General features: G+C 42.8%; 2 protein-coding genes across 2 annotated transcripts; one reads left to right on the top strand and one right to left on the bottom strand.

Annotated features, from left to right (window-relative positions):
* Window positions 1–672: 672 nt before the first annotated feature.
* Window positions 673–4,725, top strand: LOC115234698 (ATP-dependent RNA helicase DDX42). Its single transcript, XM_029805987.1, has 10 exons — window positions 673–828; window positions 1,236–1,458; window positions 1,559–1,828; window positions 1,934–2,474; window positions 2,561–2,789; window positions 2,868–3,142; window positions 3,221–3,371; window positions 3,805–4,136; window positions 4,219–4,347; window positions 4,445–4,725. Exons 2-10 carry the CDS (start codon window positions 1,244–1,246, stop codon window positions 4,613–4,615), a joined length of 2,313 nt encoding a protein of 770 aa, XP_029661847.1. The 5' UTR covers window positions 673–828; window positions 1,236–1,243; the 3' UTR covers window positions 4,616–4,725.
* A 368-nt stretch (window positions 4,726–5,093) lies between these two features.
* Window positions 5,094–21,455, bottom strand: LOC115234697 (probable serine/threonine-protein kinase DDB_G0278901). The gene is made up of 7 exons (XM_029805986.1): window positions 20,482–21,455; window positions 16,849–17,061; window positions 16,504–16,642; window positions 10,780–10,906; window positions 8,967–9,015; window positions 8,674–8,853; window positions 5,094–8,571 (listed from the first exon to the last, which is right to left on the bottom strand). The coding sequence occupies exons 1-7, from the start codon at window positions 20,769–20,771 to the stop codon at window positions 5,919–5,921; spliced, it is 3,651 nt and encodes a 1,216-aa protein (XP_029661846.1). The 5' UTR covers window positions 20,772–21,455; the 3' UTR covers window positions 5,094–5,918.
* Between the last annotated feature and the right edge of the window lie 2,524 nt (window positions 21,456–23,979).

Raw genomic sequence — 23,979 nt, 5'->3', positions numbered from 1 at the left:
CTCTTCCCCCCACTCGGAATACCTTCCCCCTCCTCCGCCCCGCTCGACGCCTCTCGTTAATTAAGCTCGTCGCCCTTCGAGTCTTTAAATCGCGCCGAGGATCGTTCGCTCGCACCGGGTGCTTGAAAATATCACCGGATCGAAACCGGCTCGGTGAGATAGAGCGTAACGAGAGAGTCGGCGAGGCATCAGAGAAATGAGAGCCGAGTGTCGTTGATAGTTGACATAGGTCCGTATGTCGGCCATGTCATCTTAGTTCGTAGCGTGACCACCACGAATGATACGCGTGCGTCATCGCCATAGAGCTTGTATATCTATAGATGCCTTCCGTATATTTTTCCTCTGCGATATTCGCTGACAGATAGAGAGAGAGAGAGAAACATATCTTCTATCCTTCATTGTAAAAAAATTCGCACGCACGCACGCACACGGGCACTTGTATTATCATACGCACGCAATAAAATGTGCACACATATACCACACACGATCCACGATAAGAATAGAAATATCTCCTCTCTCGCTCGATCAGCATCGAATACGATTCCGGTCGCAGGGCATCCCTTCTCGAGATATCATCTGCGCAGGCGCACGATATCACGCGATGCCGCGCACGGATCTCAAGAACTTTGAGCCCGTGCTTTGAACAAAATACCCAGCGACAACATGCGACAAATATACGAATTAATATTCGATCGTGGGCGAAGTGTGACTGCATAGCGATAATTCTGCATAGTTCAACGTTTATGATTGTTTGTGACAGAGAATTTTACCGTTCGATATTACGGTACTGAATAAATGCGAATTAATTTGTGAAATTGCTGAACACAGGTAGTTATTGCATAATTAAAATTCTACGATTATTGCGTGCAAGGGATGAAGCGGAAAAGTTTGACAAAGTTACTCCACAATGTTAATGATATTTTAATGTTCGGCGGAATAGCATTTTAACCTTTAACCTTTAAACATTAATTTATATACGCAAATAAGTGTTGTTATCAGAACCTTGGTCAACTCTATTATTATATTGAGATTAAAAGTATTTTAAATGAAATATGTCAAAAGTATTCTGTACTAGTTGTTTTTTACGGCAAAAACATTGCGTTTTATTGCGTAATAGAAGTTAATTGTTTATTTGATTATTTGTATCTTGGTAAGAGCACAAACGATTATTTCTGATTGATAATTGTCTATTGGAAAGAGAATTTACAGTAATTAGCTTTGATTGATTATTAAAGTGCATACAATGAGCTATCACCGAGGAAGTGGTAATAAGCCAAAAGGTTTTGGCTTTGCTGGCTTTCAAATGTCTGGGACAAAAAGAAGTGGTACTAATATACCTCCACCTCCGCCAAACTCGGCCTTGAGTAAACAAGGTTATCACACAATGAATGCTATTACAGAAAATGCTTTGTCCGCTTGTTGGGGTATGCCTAAAAAACGCAGCAAAACAGAAGAAGAGTTAGTATATCTATAAAAAACATCGATACTCTGAAAATTATGTTATAAAAGAAACTAGAGACAAATTAAATATTCTTGTAACATTATTATGTTAAATTAGATATTTTGAAGATGATGATGAACCCCCGACTTCATCATTGGAATATATACCTGCACCTGGTTCTCCTACATATGATTTAATGAAAAAATCTGCAACAAAAGATGAAAGCGATGGTGAAGAAGATCCTTTAGATGCTTTCATGGCCGGAATTGATGCAGAAGTGAAGCGAAACAGTTGTGCAGCTCAAGGTAGTGATGATCGTAAGGAAGACAAATCAAAAGGATTTCGGGCAGACATTGATGGAGAAGATGATGAGGAGAGTTACTATAGGTACAATTTTTGGGTAATATATGGTGTTATAGTATTGCCGTTCATTGTTTTGCACATAAAAATTATAATAAGAAAAATATTTCATTTTTGTGTTTTATTTCTTAGGTATATGGAAGAGAATCCAACTGCTGGTTTGCAACAAGAAGAATCCGATCAAGAAATTGAATACGATGAAGATGGTAATCCCATTGCGCCACCAAAGAAAAAAGAGATTGACCCACTACCTCCAATCGATCACAGTGAAATAGAATACGAACCATTTGACAAAAATTTTTACAATGTGCATGAAGAAATTGCAAGCTTAAGTAAACAACAGGTTGATGACTTGAAAAATACTTTGGGTATAAAGGTATCCGGACCATCTCCGCCTAATCCGGTCACAAGTTTCGCCCATTTCGGCTTTGATGACGCGCTGATAAAAACTATCCGTAAAAATGAATACACGCAGCCTACACCTATTCAAGCTCAAGCGGTTCCTGCTGCTTTGAGTGGACGAGATATAATAGGTATAGCAAAAACTGGTAGCGGTAAAACAGCGGCATTTATCTGGCCGATGTTAGTGCATATTATGGATCAGCGTGAATTGAAAACTGGAGATGGTCCTATCGGTCTTATCTTGGCACCGACGAGAGAATTATCTCAACAAGTAATCTTTTATTCTAATTTTGATCTTATACTACAGCTCACAAACGAGTGTTTGAAATGTAAAAGTTATATGTGAATATGTTATAGATTTATCAAGAAGCGAAGAAATTTGGAAAGGTTTACAATATCCAAGTGTGCTGTTGCTATGGGGGCGGTAGTAAATGGGAGCAGAGCAAAGCGTTGGAAAGCGGCGCGGAGATTGTGGTCGCTACCCCTGGTAGAATGATTGATCTTGTTAAAATGAAAGCAACGAATTTAGCTAGAGTTACATTTTTGGTTCTGGATGAAGCCGATAGAATGTTCGATATGGGATTTGGTGAGTAAATGAATTGTAATACACATCTAAATATGTGTCAATAATAGATACTGAACTATATCTTTTTTTCTTTTTTAGAACCACAAGTACGCTCTATCTGTAATCACGTGAGGCCCGACAGACAAACATTGCTGTTCAGTGCGACATTCAAAAAGAAAGTAGAAAAACTTGCTAGAGACATTTTAACAGATCCTATTAGAATAGTGCAAGGTGATGTCGGTGAGGCCAACACTGATGTGACGCAACATGTTATCATGTTTCATAACAATCCTAGTGGTAAATGGAATTGGCTGTTACAGAACTTGGTTGAATTTCTAAGCGCTGGCAGTCTTTTAATCTTTGTCACTAAGAAGGTGCGAAAGCTAAGCAACTCCTACTATAATACAACGTTAAAGGGGTGTGTAATCTAATATTTTTCCCCCACATCTCAGCTGAACGCGGAAGAACTTGCCAATAATCTCAAATTGAAAGAATTTGATGTATTGCTTTTGCATGGTGATATGGATCAAATCGAGAGAAATAAAGTGATTACAGCTTTTAAAAAGAAGGATGTCAGTACCTTGGTCGCTACTGATGTAGCTGGTAATTAAACTATTTATATATATTCAAGCTATATATATATCTTTTTGTTGATGTTGAAATATATATGTGAAATTCTTGTTGCGTGGCGTTTCAGCGCGAGGTTTGGATATTCCACATATCAAGACTGTCGTAAATACGTTAAAGGGGTGTGTAATCTAATATTTTTCCCCCACATCTCAGCTGAACGCGGAAGAACTTGCCAATAATCTCAAATTGAAAGAATTTGATGTATTGCTTTTGCATGGTGATATGGATCAAATCGAGAGAAATAAAGTGATTACAGCTTTTAAAAAGAAGGATGTCAGTACCTTGGTCGCTACTGATGTAGCTGGTAATTAAACTATTTATATATATTCAAGCTATATATATATATATATATCTTTTTGTTGATGTTGAAATATATATGTAAAATTCTTGTTGCGCGGCGTTTCAGCGCGAGGTTTGGATATTCCACATATCAAGACTGTCGTAAATTACGATGTAGCGCGAGATATCGATACTCACACGCATAGAATAGGAAGAACTGGACGAGCTGGTGAGAAAGGTACAGCGTATACTCTTGTAACTGAAAAGGATAAGGAGTTTGCCGGACATTTAGTAAGAAATTTGGAGGGAGCGAATCAAGAAGTGTCAAAGAGCTTGATGGATTTGGCCTTGCAAAGCGCATGGTTTAGGAAATCAAGATTCAAAAGTGGAAAAGGGAAGAGTTTAAATATCGGTGGAGCCGGACTTGGCTTCAGAGGCAGACCAGAATCGTCGAGTTCGGTATGCATCTAATAATAACTTTTATAAATATTCTTATATACATATTTTCTCAAACAACTGTAACGATAACTATATACTTTAGGGTGGATCATCGTCAACGCAAGCGTCCAAGGATATCAGTGAGGTAGTTAAAAAATTAGAAAGACACGGACCTGGTAGCGATCGACTCTCCGCTATGAAAGCTGCTTTCCGAAGTCAATATACTTCTCAGGTGAGTTGCGTACTTCGGAAAGATGCATTAAAGAATGAAATTCAAAAGTAGTCAGCGAATGTTTCGCTAATCAACAATTTTGTTTGCTACATTGTAGTTCCGAGCATCGTCAGATCATACTTGGGAACAGACAATCACTCCACCTTCTGTGATAATGCCGCCACCGCCGACCGTACCACCACCGAAGCCAGCAGCTCAGGATAACACTCAAGCCTCCAATTCCACGGAACCGGAGCGTAAAAGAGTGCGAAAAAGTCGATGGGAGTGATCATGTAATGTACCATTATTTGTGTATACACTATATAGCCGCTATTATGCTACATCGGAACGATAACGAACTGACTTGTTTTATATTACAATAAAATTTAATTTTACCAATTTGTACGGATATTATCGATCGAATCAGTTCGATCGAAATCATGTATAGTACCTGGTCATCAGCCTGATTGCGGCTTATAGCTTTATCGATGACATATTAATTTTATTTTGCTGCAATTCCGCGGAGATCAAATTGCGTGCAGTTCTTGTACGGGGTCTGTAATCGCGTCTTTAAAAGCACGCTTACGCGTCTGGTCGCAATTTGTGCTTAGAGTGAATCACTCTATAATTATCCCATAAGGAGCTGTGGCCGTGATCGTGTATCCGCAATAATCCTCTTAATTTCACGATCGTACCCCTAATTGCACCTTACAAAAGTGATGAAGATTATCTTTCTGGTAACTGCGCCACTGAAAAACGTTGTTTACTCTTTTAGACGCAATTTATTAATAGGTTACATATATAAAAATACAGTAAGGTATGGCATCCATTGAAAAAAGTGCAGAAATATAAAAAAAATTCAATCTCTTTACATACAATTTTTAAAAATTTTCAATCTTCAATAATAATCTTTGAAATTTTTAAAAAATATTGCATTATAATATTTTGCATGAGAGAAAGTTTAAGAATAGTTTACGAATATTCAAAGGGAAAGCGCGCACACATACATAGTGTAACCGAGATAGATATCAAGATGATGGAATAACTACCTTCTCTACTATTTCATCTATTATATACCTCTTCTTTTTTATAAAAACATCACCGTCTCATCACGCATTGATACCACTCTTGTGTTGTCCTGCGCGCGCGCGCGCGAGAATAAGGATAAGTGTTTGCTTAATATGGAGATTAAGCCAAAGAGATAAAAGCCATCGATCATGCATCGGTCGACACTCGATCGAGTGGGACGTTAATGACGGTTCTCTCATCAATAGAACCGCTGACACGCGTATCCGCATCATTAAACCGCTTTCCGATCGACGCGTGGCGTTGCAACAGAGTTTCTAATACCCAAGGTCCTTGTTCACGGTTACACTTCTCAAGGTCGCAAAAGCATTATCTTCCGCCTTGCCGCGCGGTTAAAATACTCCGGAAAAAGATATCAATCAATCTTATCCTCATTCTCTTCCGTTCCATGTCATTGCAATCTGAAGGATCGCATTTCTTTAGGAACATTAAATAGATGTCACAGTATTCGAAATATGTTTTTGCGTATTATACCTTAAACGGCAATCATCTAAAGGTCAAGATGCTTAAAGATTTATATACTGTGGCATTGCAGGACTGCTCTTCCTTCTGGTTTTTTCTGTCTGTTGCAGGAGGATCGTTGAACCCGTTGATTTTCTCGCGGCATCTATATTTTTGCCGCTAAACTTTTCCATGGCTCTAGTATACGAGCCAGTACAGATCCGACCCCAGACGCCTTTTCGTTCTTCCGTATATTGCCTATTTCTTCCCTCGCTAAACGTTCGCTGGATATCACTCTTTTTCGCGACTCTGCAGACGTCCTCTTTCTCCAGAGACGTACTGGAACCCGCGGCGGCCTGGACGTCCTCCCAAGACACGTTTATATCAGATTGCACGCTGGATGGTGTAGGACAACTGCTGTCGCTCGACAAGGAGGAGGATCGGATGAAGGATGGCGGAACCATCAGCTTTATTCGCTCTTCCGGTTGACTGTCGGTCGATGACAGTTCATTCTTTGCGCGAGAACTCGTCCCATAACCATCTTGATTATCATGGACGAGATTGTCGTTCAAGATAATCTTCGCGATCGATGTTCTTTTCCTGAGATTTTCTAGATTTTCTTTAGGAGTACTCTGGGAACTGTCCACCCGCTGCAGAATATCCTTCAGATTTACATTTGCGGTGTCAGTACTAAAACTCGATTTGCTTCGTTCAATCTTAGATCCGATTCTAGGACCGGCTTTTCCGTTAGTCATGGTGATAGTCGTTTTTTTAGGCACTTCGTGATTATCATCTTTTAAAGTTATTTCCGGATATATATAATTAGGCAATCTTTCCTTTTGGCGACTTGAGATAGTAATCTTAGATTGCGCTTCTAGCGGCTTTAGATTTCGTTTTTGATTCTTTGCAGATCTTTCCGTTTTGCCAGACATAGCGCCTTTCACGCACTGTTTATACTTTTCATCTATCGTGGTATCGAGATTGCTTCGAGTACTCATGGTATCCATAAAGATGGACTGTTCATTATCCTCTTCGGGCTGTAAAAGCGACCATTGATCCAAGGATAAATTCGTATCTTCATTCTGATTGCTTAACCCTTGTAAAATAGCAATAACATTCTCTTCAGTATCCTTCACGGAATCTTCCTGGTCCTCTTTCCGCGTGAGCTCGTCCCGCGTCTCATCTTCGTTATCCTCATCCTCTTTGTCAAAATCGTTATTGAGACTCTTCAGAATACCTTCGTTTTTCTCGTTGCGTTTTCTTAGCTCCTCCCAATTCTTTCGCGGCTTGTAGCTCGTCTTTCGTCTGACAATCTTACTTTCGGTGATGTTAATGTCCGGGATGAAGAGACGTAAGGCCTTTGTGCCAGTCGGAAATGTTACCTCGTTAATTCGCCTCTCGGACATGATTGCCTTCAGGCTCGTTTTCGAAGCAACCTCCTGGTGCTTGTTGAATGCAGAAACCAACTGCGCCACCGTATACTTTGGCTCATCGTTCTCCGATTCCGTCGAACGATCTTCTTTATCGTCGGACGCCGCTGAATTATTGGAACGGCTAGAAACATCAGAATGTTGACGTTCGCAAGGATGTTTGCCTAAACTATTAGATTCCGTCTCGCGTCTTAACGGCATCTCGTCGGAATCCTCTGTCAAGGTGTCCGACTCTACGGATTTCAGGGAGTCTAGATTTTCCTCGGATTCCGAGGTGAGCTTCTTCAGGATCTGCAACTGATCTACACTCTTCGCTTCGTGTTTCATATTATTCGATAGGATGCACGAGTTATCTTGATTGTCGCCGGTGATATCGCTCGGCATCTTCATATCCGTCGATATTGTTGGCTTATCTTGATTAATTTTCTCAATTTTGTCGGACGTTAAGTCACTTCCCAACGTTACATTAGTGACTATGCGATCGTCGCTCATCGACGGTGTAAGTCTAAAGGACGCGATCTCGGCGCCGAGTTGTTTGAAAATCGGCAGCATATCCTCGGTCTTTGCGCGCTGATAGCTCTTCCTTCGACGCTTCAAGCATTCCAGGCTCCTGTAGATATCCAGGACACCTTGAGATTTCGACAAGGACCTTAAGCCGTACAGTTTCTCGCGGGATTTACTGATGACAGGGTTCATCGCGGCGATGGCGCCGATCCGCTCAGAGCCGATCGTCGCAGATCCATTCAGCAGACATGCCTGAGACTGAACGCGATTCAGACTGCGTATTCTCGAAAGTATTCCGCGGCTCAGGCCTTGATTCAGATTAGCCTGGGATCGGCTCTGAGCTTTACTCAGTAGCCCTTGCGTCTGCTCTTGATTCAGCAGGTAGCTCTGACTCGCGCAGCTTAGGCTGGTCCTGGAGGAGTCCAAGCTGGCCTGAGAATCTGCCGGGCTGGGGAATTCCTCGCTACCTGCCAAGCTCGAACGGCTCCCCGTGAAGTAGTGATTCAGGCAAATCTCGCTCTGACTCAGTAGGCAGTCCTGCAAGCCTTGTTGATGATGCTGTAGATGATGGTTCTGATCGTTTTGGAGATCTGCCTGGCAGAGACTTGCCTGGCTAGTCGTTTGGCTCATCAGAGCTGCTCGTCTCAGGTTCTCCCGGCTGACGACGCGTTCCAGAAGAACTTCTCGCGACTTGGATAGATATCTTCGTAGATGAGGCGACGCCTGTGTTGGGGCGCCGCGCAGCCAATCGTGGCGCAGGCATTGCTTCGCGGTCATTCGTGCACTAGAAAAGAGAGAGAGAGAGAAAAAAAGGAATAAATTATTCTTCGAGAAAATTTTTTCTCGAAAAAGGTCAAGCGCGCGATGAATCGAATGGCGATTATACCTCGGGTCTAGCACCAAGAGCTTCGCGACGAAGTCCTTTGCCTGCGCCGAGACATCCTCGAACAGTTCCTCGGGAAAGTCCACCTCTCCCAAGGATATGTTCTGAAAGGTTTCCTGGTCGGTTTCGCCACCGAAAGGCGAGAATCCTGTCAGCAATACGTAGGTCGTGACACCGAGTGACCTGGAATGAATATATCTTTTTTATAAAATGAGGAAAATTTAATATGTATATATCTCCGTACGAAAATTTGATGTGTAAAGGAACAATAGCATAAACATCACGTTTAATCTTACCACATATCCGCTGCCAGCGTGATCGGTTCATAATGCAGTATTTCGGGTGCTGAAAGAGAAATGTAAACACGATTGAATATATGGAAATGTATACGCACAATAGCATTCAGCGCGATCTCACGTGCCGTGATCTCCCCCGTCCGTCCGTCCGTCTGTCCACTTATTTTATGTCCAGTGACCTCGCACGTGACGTCACTCGAGCGTGCACGTCATTTTTATTTACGTACAAAAATCGTGGGTCGTTCGCTTGGAGATGAAGTCGATAATCTAATTCGCATCATTTCATCCAGTGATTCTGATTTTTTATTCGCACTGGTTTTTAATTCGATTTAGAGCTATTGTTAAAATCATAATTTGATCTAGCTGTAAAACAGAGAAAGGAGATCGCAAATTTCTATAAAATCCTTTATATAAGTTTACAGCTCGATTTATGCTGTCGGAGCGAGCGAAGCAAAGAAATATGATTGCGATAACTGTTCCCAGCCTATTGCTAAGGAAACGTCAGACTGGATTACGTCGATACGATCTTAACTACCCACCGCCAACACCCCGTCGATCCTATTATTATTTCGTAGACATTGCATGTGGTGACACGTATCAATTAAATCGCGCGGCGGGTAGTCCACCGGTTCTTTGCCTCGGTTAAATGGCTGACGGATTCGGAGCACCTTTTTCTCAACAACCGTAACGGTACCACCTCCGATATTCTCGCCGCTTGACATTTTACTGCTATCAAATAGGTGGGCGGGTGAGACCGACACACCGGCGGTGATTAATTGGTAAATAATTTTCATGGCGAACCCGAGAAAAACATGTTCTTTAAACTGCAAATCATATTTGAACTTATGACAGCTCGGACGAAGGAAAAAAAAGAAGCGTTTTTATTCACACGAGATCTTAATTTTAAACGATAAAAGGAGGGAGAGAGGAAAATCATGCACAAAGGAGGAACGTTAATTCATCGCCTGTCCGACTTTGTTATTTACTTTGTTCTCCGCGACGTGCGCGTGTAAAGGTCACATCAGACGCGCGTCGATTACCTTGCCTGGAAACAGCACGATTTGAAACGACCGACATCAATTACGGGGATCCGGTTGTGTGTATGCGTGTGCATGTCACACATCGTAACGGGGGTGTCTCTCTTCCCCGCTCCCCCAACCCCTCCCTCCCTCCACAACGCGGCTTTATTAAGGGCGCACGGGCAGCGCGCAATGAGGCTAACGCGTCAATTAATATCGGTTATATTTGCGATCTCGCCGCGATGATCGTCAATTAGCAGATCCAGATAATGATCGATAGCAATTAAGCCGCGCGGCAACGAGCAAAGCGCGGACACACCACCTGGACGAGTATCTCCCTCTCACCCTCCTTTCGAAGCGACGTTAAGGTAAATCCTAATATGTCCGATACACTCATTATTGCTAGTTATATCTCGACAGTCATATAATACGGCAATTTATATTTTTGTTCCTTATTAAGAAAGTTTGTCAAGTCGCTGCATCTCGGCGTTCGATCTCTCAGTGATCGTTCAAGCCGGCGAATCGCTCCGAATTGTTGCGTGCTCGAAAGAGATTTATAACGCGCATTAAACTTTCGTAACCTTCGTACGATATTAACGACGTTGCGACAGAAAATGGAACGTTTTGTTTCTTTCGGTCGCGTAATAAAGGGCCAGTTACAAATATATATCTCTGACTGCGCATAAAAGAGGATATTTTTACTCTTTAATAAGTATCGTAAAATTTCGCATCAACATGCAAGTAAAATCGTAAGGTAATAATTCACCGGAAACTTGGTCAGAAAAGTCACTCACCGACGTAATCCGGCGTGCCAAGAATCTCGCGGACCTCGGTGCCCTCGAGGATCACTCTCGATATCTCGAAGTCGCACAATTTAACGTCGCAGTCCGGGAAGGAGCCCATCATGACCAGATTTTGAGGCTGTAAAATTCAATAGAATTCGCTTATATTTAATGAAAAAGTTTTCGTAAACGAGACATATAGACACATTATACATATATAAATAAATGGACGTCTCAAAATCGTTAACAGCTTTTGTTGCCTTAACAACCGCACGATCGAATCGCTTCGCGTAGCTCGTGGAACCAGATGCTTCTCTCGCTTCCATATCTCGAAAAAGTTAAATATAGTCCATGTCATTGCGCTTTATCGGCATCGTAACCAAAGGGATACGATCGGTCTTCCGCGTGCTCGCGCAGATAAGCCATTGAGAAAGGAAGCGATTTTCCGTATCGCGTTACAGTGAGCACATCCGATAATCGTCGCCAGGCTTCTCGTTGAATGGAATTTCGGTGTACGCGCGCCGTTTAGAGATTACGGAATCGCACGATATTTCGACCGTGCTACGGTATCCATTTCCAAAGCGCATATAGAGTGTGCATTGTGCGTATATTCTCTTCCGTATTCGAGTAATCGTTCCTTTATCTCGTGGCGGGGGAATGGGGGAGAGGGAGAGAAGAGGCAAGCAAAATCCTTCGCGACGAGGATGAGCGCTTTCGATGCGTTTTTGCGACGACCTGCTGGTGAATAGCGGCGTCTGTCCGCTAATGTAAATATGTATCATCTCGGCGACAGCCGGCTATAATCGCGGGTATTCATATATCGGTTCTAATGCAGTCGCCGCCGCGGCTCGGATCGATCATGGACGAGGGAAATAAATTAGCCGCGAAAAGAATCGATGCGATATTGTCGCGAGAGACATAATTTATGAAAATGTATCGAATAGAAGGATAAAGTATGCGAATCGCTGCGATCGCCGTGAAATTCAAAGACACGCCGACCAATCCAATTATCATAAATCGCCGAGAACTGACGTACAATGAAGGCTGATTGTGAGTATCGAAGGCTGCGCGATATTATAATTGCTGACATAATCTAAATCGTGATAATTATGTGGCTCGAGATGTTCTAGGATAGCTTTCACCAGCTACCACCGGTCGTTCAATCGAGTAAACCGAGAGCGCTATGCGCATGTATGTACATATGTTATATATTTGCATGTGGGGCATGTTGATTGAGCAAGATGTAATAAAATCAATCGTAGGTGTTGCGATCGAAAAGAATTAATTTTTCACGGAATACGCATTTATATATTAATGAGAGAAGTTTCCCTCCACACTGCGAGTTGATCATAGATCCCTTCGACGAAGAAGGCGATTCCGGGACACCCGGTAGATACATACAACCTCTACTTGCTTGTGTCATGGATACACGCGCGGGCGAAGTATATATATGCATATATATATATATATATATAATAATTGTCTGGCTTTTCTATTAAAGATGATACGGGGCAACGACAGAAGGACGTAGCGACCCTTTCCGAGCGTCATCAGTGAGCTTCATTCGCTTGGAATCCTCGTCGGTTTAACGCGAGGAGAGAGCCTTGGGCATTTTCTCGTAGGCGCGCCTGAATATTCAAAGTTTCTTTCTTGGTCGCGCGCGACTAATAAATAATGACAAAAGACGTAAAAATAAATCTCGGCCCTCGAGATACGTAATTCCCTCGCGACGGGGCCATTACGTAGCGGGAATATTACGTGGCCGTACTCTCCGCGTACGCGCGCGAGTCGGCACAATAATATCGCGCAGAAGCTCGCGAACGCGTTGCAGTCGAATGATAAATAGGCCACATGCTAGTGGGAAGATTATAAAGAATAATGCGGTTCGCAATCGCGCTTGTCATCAAAATGGCACGCCGCACGGTCTGCCGTCTTCTCGTTGTTCGCAGCCTTTTTTAGACATTTATTTTCTGCCGGGCTCTTAACGTGCGCGCATTTTCCGTGGAACGACTGCCGATTAAAGCACACCGCGAGAAGCGCGAAGTGATTCTCATTTCAACTATTCAGCCGTTATTTGCGAACTTGGAGAGATCAGATGACGCGATTGATACGTAGATTGAATGCGGCGTATTTTCTCGTTGTACGCGAATTCAATTTACGCCGCGATGGATTTTCACTCGATGAAATATAGATTGTCAATTTAATTAATGCTCTTCGTTGCCCGGGAATTCTAATCAAATATTTGGACTACGATATCGATTCCATATGAAACAGTTTGTTTTTTATTCGAGAGGTCTCGTCCATGGAATTAAACATATAAATATCAATTTTCAGAATTTTAATAACAAACTTTTTTCTCTCTTTTTCTTCTCCCTATGACGTAATATAATTTTGACTTTTTAATAAATCGCATCTACATGCAAATTCTACAGAATCTGTGACAAACCGAATACGAAGTCTGATCTCAACAATGTCCTCGGGCGTTTTGTTAATCATTTTCTTACAGCTTTGTGACATTGGTAAATATCTGACGATCGGATAGAGACTCTCCAGAAATGTGATCGGCAATCCCACACGATTAAATCTACGAAATATCTCTTTATATTGTCCAAACAGACGCGTGGGCTCAAACGAATATGTCAAAGTCGTCTGACCATTCAATCGAAACGTTTGTTCTATGAGGAAAAATTAAATATATATTGTATCTGACTCAATCGATAGAAAAATTAATATTAATATATCTCTAACACATGTAGAATTATATATTTCTAACATTACAGCCATTAGAAAGCGAGAGAAGTTTCTATATCTGAAATGGTCGATCGTTGGCTACCATCTTTCCTCTTGGCGGGAACTCGGGTTATCGCGAGAGTTGCTCTCGTTATGGTGGCCAGACATGGGTGCCCAACGGAGGTAGGAACCAGGTGTGATTCACCGAGAGTGTGTATATCAGCGAAGGAGCAGGGCGTGGTCGTGCTGCTGCAGCTCGCGCGTTCTGTTTTTCCTCCGCGCTGCAAGTTCCTTGCGATCTTTTACGCAAACGACTTTGCTCAGCGAGATATCTCTCTCATCTTTATCCCTCTCTTTCTCTCTCTCATCTGCATATCCGCGCCGGATTTGGCGAGAAGTGGCCGCGTTATCGCCCGCAGCGGAAACGTTACGCTTCTATGGACCGCGAGGACCTCGAGTGGGTGGCATCGAGCTCAAAGCGCACCCGATGACCTGAAGACTCGATCGCGTTCGTTTTATCCGTCTTTTTGCTGTTTTTTTTTTATATATTCCACACGCGAGACATATTTTACAGATATATTTTAATGCGGAGATTTTATAGCTCCCCTCGTTCTTCTGACGTTTATCCGATGAGGGAATCGCGCAGTCAAACGCACGGGCTCGTTCAGGGTTCATAAGCGATCTCCTTTTCTCTCGCACATACACGCTATATATACTACACCCAAATACGGCGGTAGTGTGTTTATGGAGCGCGAGAATAATGCGTTCACGTCGTACGCAACGACGCGTTTCATACGCCGCAGTTGAACGCGCGCTCGCAATCGTAGCGCTTACGAAATAAATCAAGTGGAACCCATTCGTCGCGAAACTTGAGCAACTATAGCTTACAGTAGGCCGGAATTAATTCATTACGTCACCGTAGGAGCGAATGCGATAAATATTAATCGATTCATAACTGAACTCCGCGCGATTAATTTAATTCGTTGGATCGATCGAGTTGCGTCGCGTCGAGCACAGGACTCTTTGTTTCGCGCGGGAGTATCGAACACCCGCTCGATCGCGGTCTCTTCTTCGTGCCATGCAAATCGACCTTAACTCGCATCGCGCGGATAAAAAGTGCAAGGCGGACGTTGGCGAACGACACCGGGTATCCGCTACCTCGCTCGAGGATGTTGCTCGAGCTGCTAAAGGCTCGACGACTTTTCTGTCTCTCTCTCTATCCCTCTCGCAAACTTCTCTCGCGAGGATAACGAGGGGGAAATTCTCCCATTCGTAACGAGCGATCCGACGACCTCGCCGGATCAAAATGTACTTTACGACACGGAGCTGCCTTAACACCTCCTCGCGTGTTGTTGTTGCCGGTTTATTTTTCCACGCACGCCCACGCGGGTTTACATCCTGACACACGTTCCTCTCGCGACGCTAATCGGACGTCGATGTCGGCGTTCCTAATTTGATTAGCGAGTTAACGATAAGACCTACACGTTAAAGTTGTCACAGCGACGCGAGATACATATGTCTCTAATTCGATCAGCGAAGAGCGACACGACAATTGATGGACGTTGTAAATATCTTGTCATGTGTTGTAATAAATGCGTGCGGGGGAGAGAAGGTCAAAATATCATTTTTTTTATAGGATCATAAAAATTCTTATAGTTCAGTCGATGACCTAGCGCAGTTCTCGGGATAAGCAACGTTTTTGAGACTTCTAAGCTGCCGACGTTTTTATGCAACACGTGAACGCGAAGAGTTTTTCTCTCTTCTTCTCTCTTTCACTCTGAAGCGATAAAACAATGCTGTCAAGATTAAAGACCGTCGGAGATTAAAGACCTCTTCACGTGTAAATGGCGACAGCGCGTCTGTGTGTTTGCGCTTAATTGCGCCGCTACGAGTGTTTTATGGCCGAAATAAAGAGAAACGAGACAAAAGTAAGCCAGTCAGAGAAATGTTTGCGCTGCCCGAACAAGCACTCGCAAAAAAATATGACGCCGGCTTCGAAGAACAAAGTGAGCTCGAGTGAACGAGCCACTTCGTTGTTCAATAGACATAGCTTAATTCATCTCCTGTGATGGCTGCCCGATTTTCACAGAAAGCGTCGACTAAGAAGAACAACAGAATAATTTATGTAACATTGACAAAGAGAGAAGAAAACATGTTGTGCTGAAAGTGCGATACATCATGTCTGGAACGCAGGAACCTCTTTTTCACTGATGAATGACGGACGAAATCAACACCGTCGACTCAAAAGAGAGAAAACATCGCGCGTGAAGATGTCTCAAGTTTCGAAAGTCTCGTCGTCCGATTCTATCTCTCGGCTCGCCGGTGGATACAGGACAACAAGCACGACACGCAGCATCCCTTTTTTTTTCACGAAGCGTATTTTAAAAGCGAGTCTGGTTTTCGCGGATGTGGAAATAACACCCAGACAGACGCGATAAATCGCGTCGGGACGAGGCGCGGGTATTCGATTCCGTGTGTGCTCGGTCAATATTTTTTTTTTTTCTCTCGAATCGCGTTGCGATCGAGGAGGCCCCTATCATCGGATATGTGCTTATGCCTTTGTGCACGGTGTGAATGGCGATTCCAATTTGTTTTCGAGAGCTTATCGTTGTACCGTATGATCGATGGTCGGTCGCAATTAAATTCTCGACTATCGACAGCTGTATTATATAGTTTTCGCAAAATAGAATTTAGTCGTTTGACAGTTATCTAGCATCGTCAAATCGTTTGATTAATTAATTACGGATTGAAATATATCGGTCGCGGACTTTATATTATATTGAGTTCTATCGAGTTTTATACAAGTTCTATTACGAGTAAAAGAAATTCTCGATACGAAGAGACGTAATATCGGAAACCTGCTACTCGTGATTTTTTTGATTATTTTTTTTTTCGCGCTTGCAACGAAGCGCAAGCACAATTGGAAATTTCAGGCGACGAAGTCGGTTCCGGGATCCGAAGAGAAACGTGACAAGTTTGCATCGACCTTTTATGGGTCGAACTTACCTTGATGTCCAAATGGGCGATATTTCTCTCGTGGAGGTAGGCGAGTCCTTCCACTAGCTGCCGCACAAAATGTACGACATCACCTTCGAGGGGCACCAAATCGCCGTCGATAAGCGTCTGTAGATCGCCTCCGGGCGCGCTGAAAAAGAAATCATCATTCCTTTATCGAGATCGGTAGAATATAAGGGTGTTTAGAAACCGTCATTGTTGATGCGATAAATATCTGTCACATTTATTTTTGCATAAATGCTTTTCACGGTACTCTTTCTTCAATAATAATAATCACGAAAACTTTAAACTTTCGAAAAATATTTAATATGGTAAAAGAAACATGGGTATACTTACTATTCCATGACCAAGATGATTTCCTTCGGCGTTTCGTAAACATCGTGTAGCCGGACGACACGTGGCGATTGCGAGCATAGGGATAACAGGGCGATCTCGTGTCTCAATTCTGCGCTGCAATCGGCGTTGAATCGGTTTCTGGACGAGTACTTGGCCGCGTAAAGTATACCAGTTGATCGCGATCTGCAGCGGTAGACTCTCGCCCATTGACCGCTGTTAAAGTATTAACGAATATTTAATATTAATAAAGTTTGATTTTTTTTTCAAAGAAATGTGTGTAGGCCTTTCTCTTATCGCTGTAAAATCTTGCATATTTAAATTTTAAAATATACAAGTACAAATCTTACGATATTTTGCATGTTTTAATTTCAAAATATAATAAATAAATATATAAGTTATATAAAATATATTATTTAACGTGTCACACACACACACAAACAAGTTTTCTTTGATTAACATATGATACGCAGCAGTACATTTTTAGTCGGATGTTCCAATGTAACTTCGACTCTTACTCGACTGGCTCGACTTCACATTTTCACGAAGAATTTATTTTGTCCTTGATAAACGAGTCGATGCCCAAACGCAACCACCTTCCTGGCATCCTTCGTTACCACTCCAAATACTTTCCGCTGCGTATCTTCTCTCTTCCCTTCATTCGTCGCAATCTGCTTTCGCAGTTTCGAACTTTTCCGCCAATCCCTGTTGTTTCTGAAAACGCTCTAACGCGATTGTCTTCAGCAATTATGACCTTTGCTGATTCATTATATGAAGTATATCTTTTTTATCGAGTTAAACGTTAATCCGTCAATTTTATTTTCACGGAAACTCTTTGGCGACTTTTGTTTCATCGGCCTTTTGCTCGTCGTGCTGTTATTTCAACAGACAATGTCCTGTTCGCGATACTTAATGTCACCGTCTTGAATTTAACATCCCGTCGAGTGATTACATTATTTACAATCCCGAATGCGCTCTTCATCGTATTAAGAACCGCCGTCGAAAATTCCGGTCGTCTCTTCGACAAGGTCGACACAGCGGCGCCTGGCAAGGCTGCGCCCGTAATGCGTATCTCACATTTTCACCCGTATTTAAGCAAGCGCACCTTTATACACGGGAGAGCGCGTTACATAAAGTGCGACCAAGTAAGATACGATCATAGATGATATATCGCTCATTAACTTTCTATATTGAGATCATAAATATTCTGACATTCCACTTTTGCCCGCGTAAATACGACTAATAAATTTCTTTTATTTTTCTTCTTACTTATCATAATTAATTACATGAAAAAATACTCAAATTAATGAGGCGCGATCTAGGATTTGAAGTTCGGGAGCCGGAAGTGCGATTGAAAGACTCACGTGAAACGTTCCTCGCGTGCAAATCGGCGGCGACTCATCGCCCCGTTCCTTCGCGGTCGCGAGATAAGGATAATGAGCATCTGATAGCGCGGGCAACGCAATTAACTTTATAATCGATTCCGATTTTAAGGCCGCACGCCGGAGTATCCCGAATTCCTTCCCTCTCATCCGAGATCCCGATGTAAAGGCAGGCGCGACCGAGACGGAGGTAAAGGAACAAAAGAAACGATGCCAGAGACGGAAGGGGGCGATAGCCGTAATTTTTACTGCCCTTTACCGTGCAGGCACTCAAGGCTCGCTTCTAAAAGTAATTACCACGGGCAGAGCGAGTATCAAAGAACATGCTCGAAGAGAAAGAGAGAGAGAGAGAGCGAGAGCATTGAATTGCCGGGACACACCGGGCCGCTACCCGGATAATACCCGTCTGTATACGGTTCAACGATTAAAGCATTTCGCCATTATTAAAGATCGGTACGAGCAGTAATCATAGAAAATTGGATTTTAGCGATCGGGTCGCGGGTAATGACGGCAACTGGGAGAGAGGTGTTGAAAGCTGTCGCGACGCCATGGAATAATTTATGAAAATTTATCGCGATCCGTCCCTGAGACGTTTTTGTTTTCTGCCTATCGCCGTGAATCGATGAACGATAAAAAAGCGTTTTATATGCCCGAACTGTTTCAATTTAAAATGTTATTAATATTTTTTATATATTTCTATATATTATATATTTGGTTACTAATATTTTTTATATCTTTCATGTTAATTGTTTAATCGACAGAAAAAAATATCAATTTTGATATCTGTCATTAATTACACGAGCACTCTATTTAATAGCGCGACATTGACATGCAAGATGCGCGCGATCGCGACAAGTACGCGTGCAAACATCTCCGTAAATATCACGATTACATCTGTAGCTTGGTGACTATTTATATGTTATATGCGATACGTCTTTGTGCAGCAAGTAAATCAGCTTCATTAACGATGCAAAGACGCTGCGGGGCAATCGCGAACGACTGATAACGAGCGCGCAACGAGTTATCAATGCATGCGCTATCCGTTAAAAAACTATGCATTAACATATTCATGAATACGAAGCGTCTTTAAGAATCCATGCGAACAAACATACTCATTTGCGATCTTTCGTTACGCCTTCCCGGAAGAGATTTACCGTCAATTTCGGTTAATATCCGAGCGATAGATGCTGTCGATTAATCAATATCGATATCTTACGGCCGATCGATTGGCATCCTCGTTCTACGATATCGTATTCTATATTTTTTCTAAGAAAAAGAAACTTGCGGATATGCAAATACGATAATGAATCGACTTCTAACGCAGTTAGCTTTAAGATAATGATATATAATCAATAATTTATATTCTAAGAAATTTGAGATAGTATATATATTTAAGATTGATTATTTGCTGCCCACAAAGTTTTTTTTTTCGAAAAGTAGCTTGAATTGTCATTATGTAAAAGTTGTTATCGATTAATTTGACGAAAATGAAAGTAACGAAGGATAACGACGGTGAATTTCACCGGCGGCGATCTACCTATAATAAATATCATATATGTAGTACGTGTTTCGCGTGCAACTCTAAATTAAATTATTAGCACGAAATTACAGGTTGGGCAATCGGTGTCCTATTACCGACACCCCGTCGCTATTGGTCTCGTCGACGATCATTACGAACCTAATTCGCGCGGCGATTAGCGACGGTGCAATAAACATGATTAATGCGCGACGCGCGTCACGTATCGTTGCGCATACTGCTACCGTGTGCGTAACGCTTTGACAAATTACGCGTCGCATCCCCAAAGGCGATTAATCATCGTGCGTGGCTCGTTACGCGCCATACGATCCGCGACGGTATCGTCGGAAATAAATTTACAACTGCGACTCTTTGGCGATTCATTTTCGTGAGAAAGTTCGTTTAGGAATTCAAGCATTCGCTCTAAACTTGTCCGAAAATAATCCCTTTTAATTTTATATAATAAATCATTGAAATCACGCGTATAATCCAAATTTATAACATTGTAAGAATTTTACAATGTAATTGCAATACTCCATAAATAAGTAAATATATAAATATAATAACAAATATCATTATATAAATATATATAATATATATTTATTTATTTATAAGGCTTGTGTACGGTATTTATTATTTAGACTTATTGTATAATATTTTGAAGACTACAGCTTCCAACAGAAATTGCATGACTAAAAATCTCGTGTTATAAAAGATTTGTATCGTGAATCGACTCACCTCGCAAACGGTTTTGGATCGATCTCGTAGTGCTCCGTGATGGGTCCCGTCTTGACCACTCTGGCGAGCTGCGCCTCCTGGACGAGGACCAAGCCCTCCTTCACGTGTTTCTCGCTCCACTGCACTCTGCATCTTCCTTTGCATCTCTCGTCGTTGATCGTCCGATCGTTCGCTCGCTTCGCCTTTGCACACTTGCCCGAAGACGCTTGCAGATTGCGATGCTGCGGCCTGGGCGAGGTTTTCCTAGTGGACGACATCGTGGGCGCTTGGTGGCTCGACTGATAGATCATTGTAGATGGATCGCGCGGACTTGCGAGGATTACACGCGTATCAATATATCCGGTGTCGCACGTTTCTTTTGTGTGTCATGTGGTGCTTGCTTCGCTCGTGACAGCGGAGATTTCAACGCTTGGCGCACTCGCGTTTTACCGAAATTCTTTTTACCTCGAATCCTCTTCTTTCCGCGATTTTCAAAATGTTGAAGGATCCTGTTTTAATGACCAGTCGTCCCTTTTCCGACACTTGTTTTCGGCGTCGCGAGATCGCGGCCTCTCGATCCGGACGGGATACGCACTCTCGCTCTCGATCTTACGGGTTGCACTCTTCGCGCTCGATCTCCTCTCGATCGATCGCGCACACGGAGCGAGCCGAAGCGCGCGGTGTCATTCTATATCATCACGGGAAGACGACAGCTCTAGCTCGCTGTGCGACGCGATGACAGATCGACGACGGATCTTCACATCTTGGCAACCGTCCGCCCGCAGGAGATAGAACGGGAGAGAGAGAGAGAGAGAGAGGGAGGAAGGAAGAGAGAGAGAGAGAAAGAAAGAAAGAAAGAGAACAGAGATCGCGTGCCTCACGGTCCAGCGCCGAGGCTGAAACTGGCCGCTGCCAGAGTCAACGAGAGCACGGACCTCCTCCGCGCGCTCCTCTCCGCTTCGCTCTCTTCCTTCTTCGCGCGCCAGAGAGCACGTCGTGAGTCCGACACCGATACCGAAATCCCGTCATCTCCCTTGGATCCCCCTCGGTCCTACCGCGTCCTCTTGTTGCGATTCTTTTCCTCCTCCTCCTCCTCCTCTCTTTTCAGGGTCGGATCGAAATCTTCCTCTCGTGGTCCAGCTTCGTAATTATAGGTGGACATGAAATAGCGCTTTAATATGTAAATAAAGTAGCGGGATTTACTGTTGTTCTCGCGCGAAAAACGACTCGCGTTTCGACAATTGTAATTTTACTACCGGGTATGATATATAGAGAGAGACATTAGCATTGTTCTTAAAATATATATTGAAATTTTTTTACACAAAGTAGAAAATTGGAAATTGAAATTTAATCAAGTGATTGAATCTCTCGATGTTGGTATTGCGTTTCAAATATAGTTTAGAACGAGGATTTATTTAGTCGTGATGACGATTGATTGGTAGATCATTTGTAGAATAAACCGATCGAATGTCTTACTTTTAGACAGTATATCCTCTTGCTTAGTTCTCAAAATGTTTTATTTTTCTAACAATTACATATACATATAACATTTTATATACTTATATCTTAAAAATTAATAAAATGTTAATTGGCTTTGTGTACATTCGTGTGTGAATTATTACATAGTATTTTCGCTTGATTGATCTCTCGAATAATTTAAATACTAATATGGAAAATTATTAAACCAATAGAGACTCGAAAATGGCAAAAAAAGGTCGATTCTCGACGGGGATTCGCACGGAAATCGCACAAAGAGTATCCGCCATCGCGTTATTACGATCGACGACATGCAGGAGCCACTTTGGCGAGGAATCTAGAAAGGAAGTGGCGCACCGTGGCAGAAATTCTCCTTTCCCCGCCGCCCCCTCCCCCTCTCCTCAAGGCGCAATTTATGCACATGCATAATGCACTCGCGCCCGGACATCTACGCTGCGATCGCTGCGCGACTGGATTCCACCTACGTCAGAGAGGATACTCCACAGCATCATCATCGCCGCCATTATCATTGGCGCCGCGGATGTAATTAAAAAAGTAACAGAGACAATAATAACGACGAGATGTCCGTGCCCAGAAAGAAGTGAAAGAAGACAATCTTGTACGAGCCTGGACCTCTGTGTCCATCGGTTTGATAAATATTTAAATCGCTCTAAAAAATATATAAAATACTCCGTATTCTGAATTTATTTTTCGGATAAAAGAGAGAGATCGTCTTTTTCATCTCTCGCAATCGGATTTCCATCGACCTGGAATATCCTGTTTAAGGAAGAGATCCGTGTAACCGGATCGACCTTTAACTTCTCTCTCGTTACAATAATAGAATCTGATCGCACGATAATTGGAAATTACCGTGTCGTCGCGCATGGCAGGTCACGAGTAGTGAGCGCGCCAACAAAAACGCGTCCATCGGCGCGGCGGATTTGCGTCGAGATGACCCGCGGGTTCGCGCGAGATAACCCGGAACAACCCCCGCGGAAAAGCGCGCGAAACTCGAGAGGCTGTGTCGTGTTTTTTTTTTTTTTTTTTTTTTTACGCGGCTCGGCCTCACCTACGCCATTGCGGATGAGGGGATGAGGAACCAAACGCTCGTCTCTCTCCCGGTTTTTCGTTCTTCATTCCAGATGCAAGAAGTAAACACGTTACGTAAAAACCGTTAATGCATTAATAAATGCGAGGAGAGGAGAAGGGGCGGGGAGAATTTTCGAAAGTTTATCCGATTAAACTGCTTCGCGAAAGTGGACCGAAAAATCGATCTAAATTCGAGCGTCGAATTATGAAATTGTGAAACGTAGATGTATTACAGATGTATGTCGAAATAATTACACACTCGGGACAAGCTGTAACGGCTGAGGCTTAGAGGCTAGCCCTCGAGCAGCTAATTAGGCAGTTTCATTTGTTAAGAGTGCCGAAAAGTATCCTTTTCTTTCCGCAATATCGTGGAAAAGTGGATCTTTGAGTTCAAAGCCATGCATCACGCGTGGGACTAATGGTAATTAGATGGGCCTGGGGGCAAACAGAACGCGACGAGGAGAAAGTGTCGTTGTGCGTTCGCGAATACTTATGACCGAAGGGAGAATCTGCGTCTGTTTACGACGGAATTTGCCGTCGATGTCGCAAGGTTTTGCGTCTCCGAAGCCTCGCGTTCATAAATATATCTCGATGGAAGTATCACGTAAATTTGATACCGATATCATTGGCGATTCTCGATAAAATATATGTCGCTATTTTACCTGTATCTCCTCTAATTACATGTACGTAAGTTAATACTGCGTGTGCAACCGTAACGATCAAAAGTTTCTCTAATGAGAGGACTCGTTATGAATCGCACTTTTTTTATTTACTTCGCGGGTAAAAGATGAAGAAGCTTATCCGCGATTATCGAGACGGATTTTTCTGCCGGCGCGTAAACGCAAGGAGGCGAGGGACGACGCGCGTCATCGCGCGTATATATATCGAGGCGAGAGTCGGATCGGAAAGAAAGGAAAAGGAACTGGTTCGAGCTGGTCGATCTCGAAGGTAGCT

Source organism: Formica exsecta, unplaced genomic scaffold, assembly GCF_003651465.1.
Source record: "Formica exsecta isolate Colony F162 unplaced genomic scaffold, ASM365146v1 scaffold201, whole genome shotgun sequence".
NCBI classification, from domain to species: domain Eukaryota; kingdom Metazoa; phylum Arthropoda; class Insecta; order Hymenoptera; family Formicidae; genus Formica; species Formica exsecta.
This window is presented reverse-complemented; position numbering and strand designations above follow the sequence as displayed.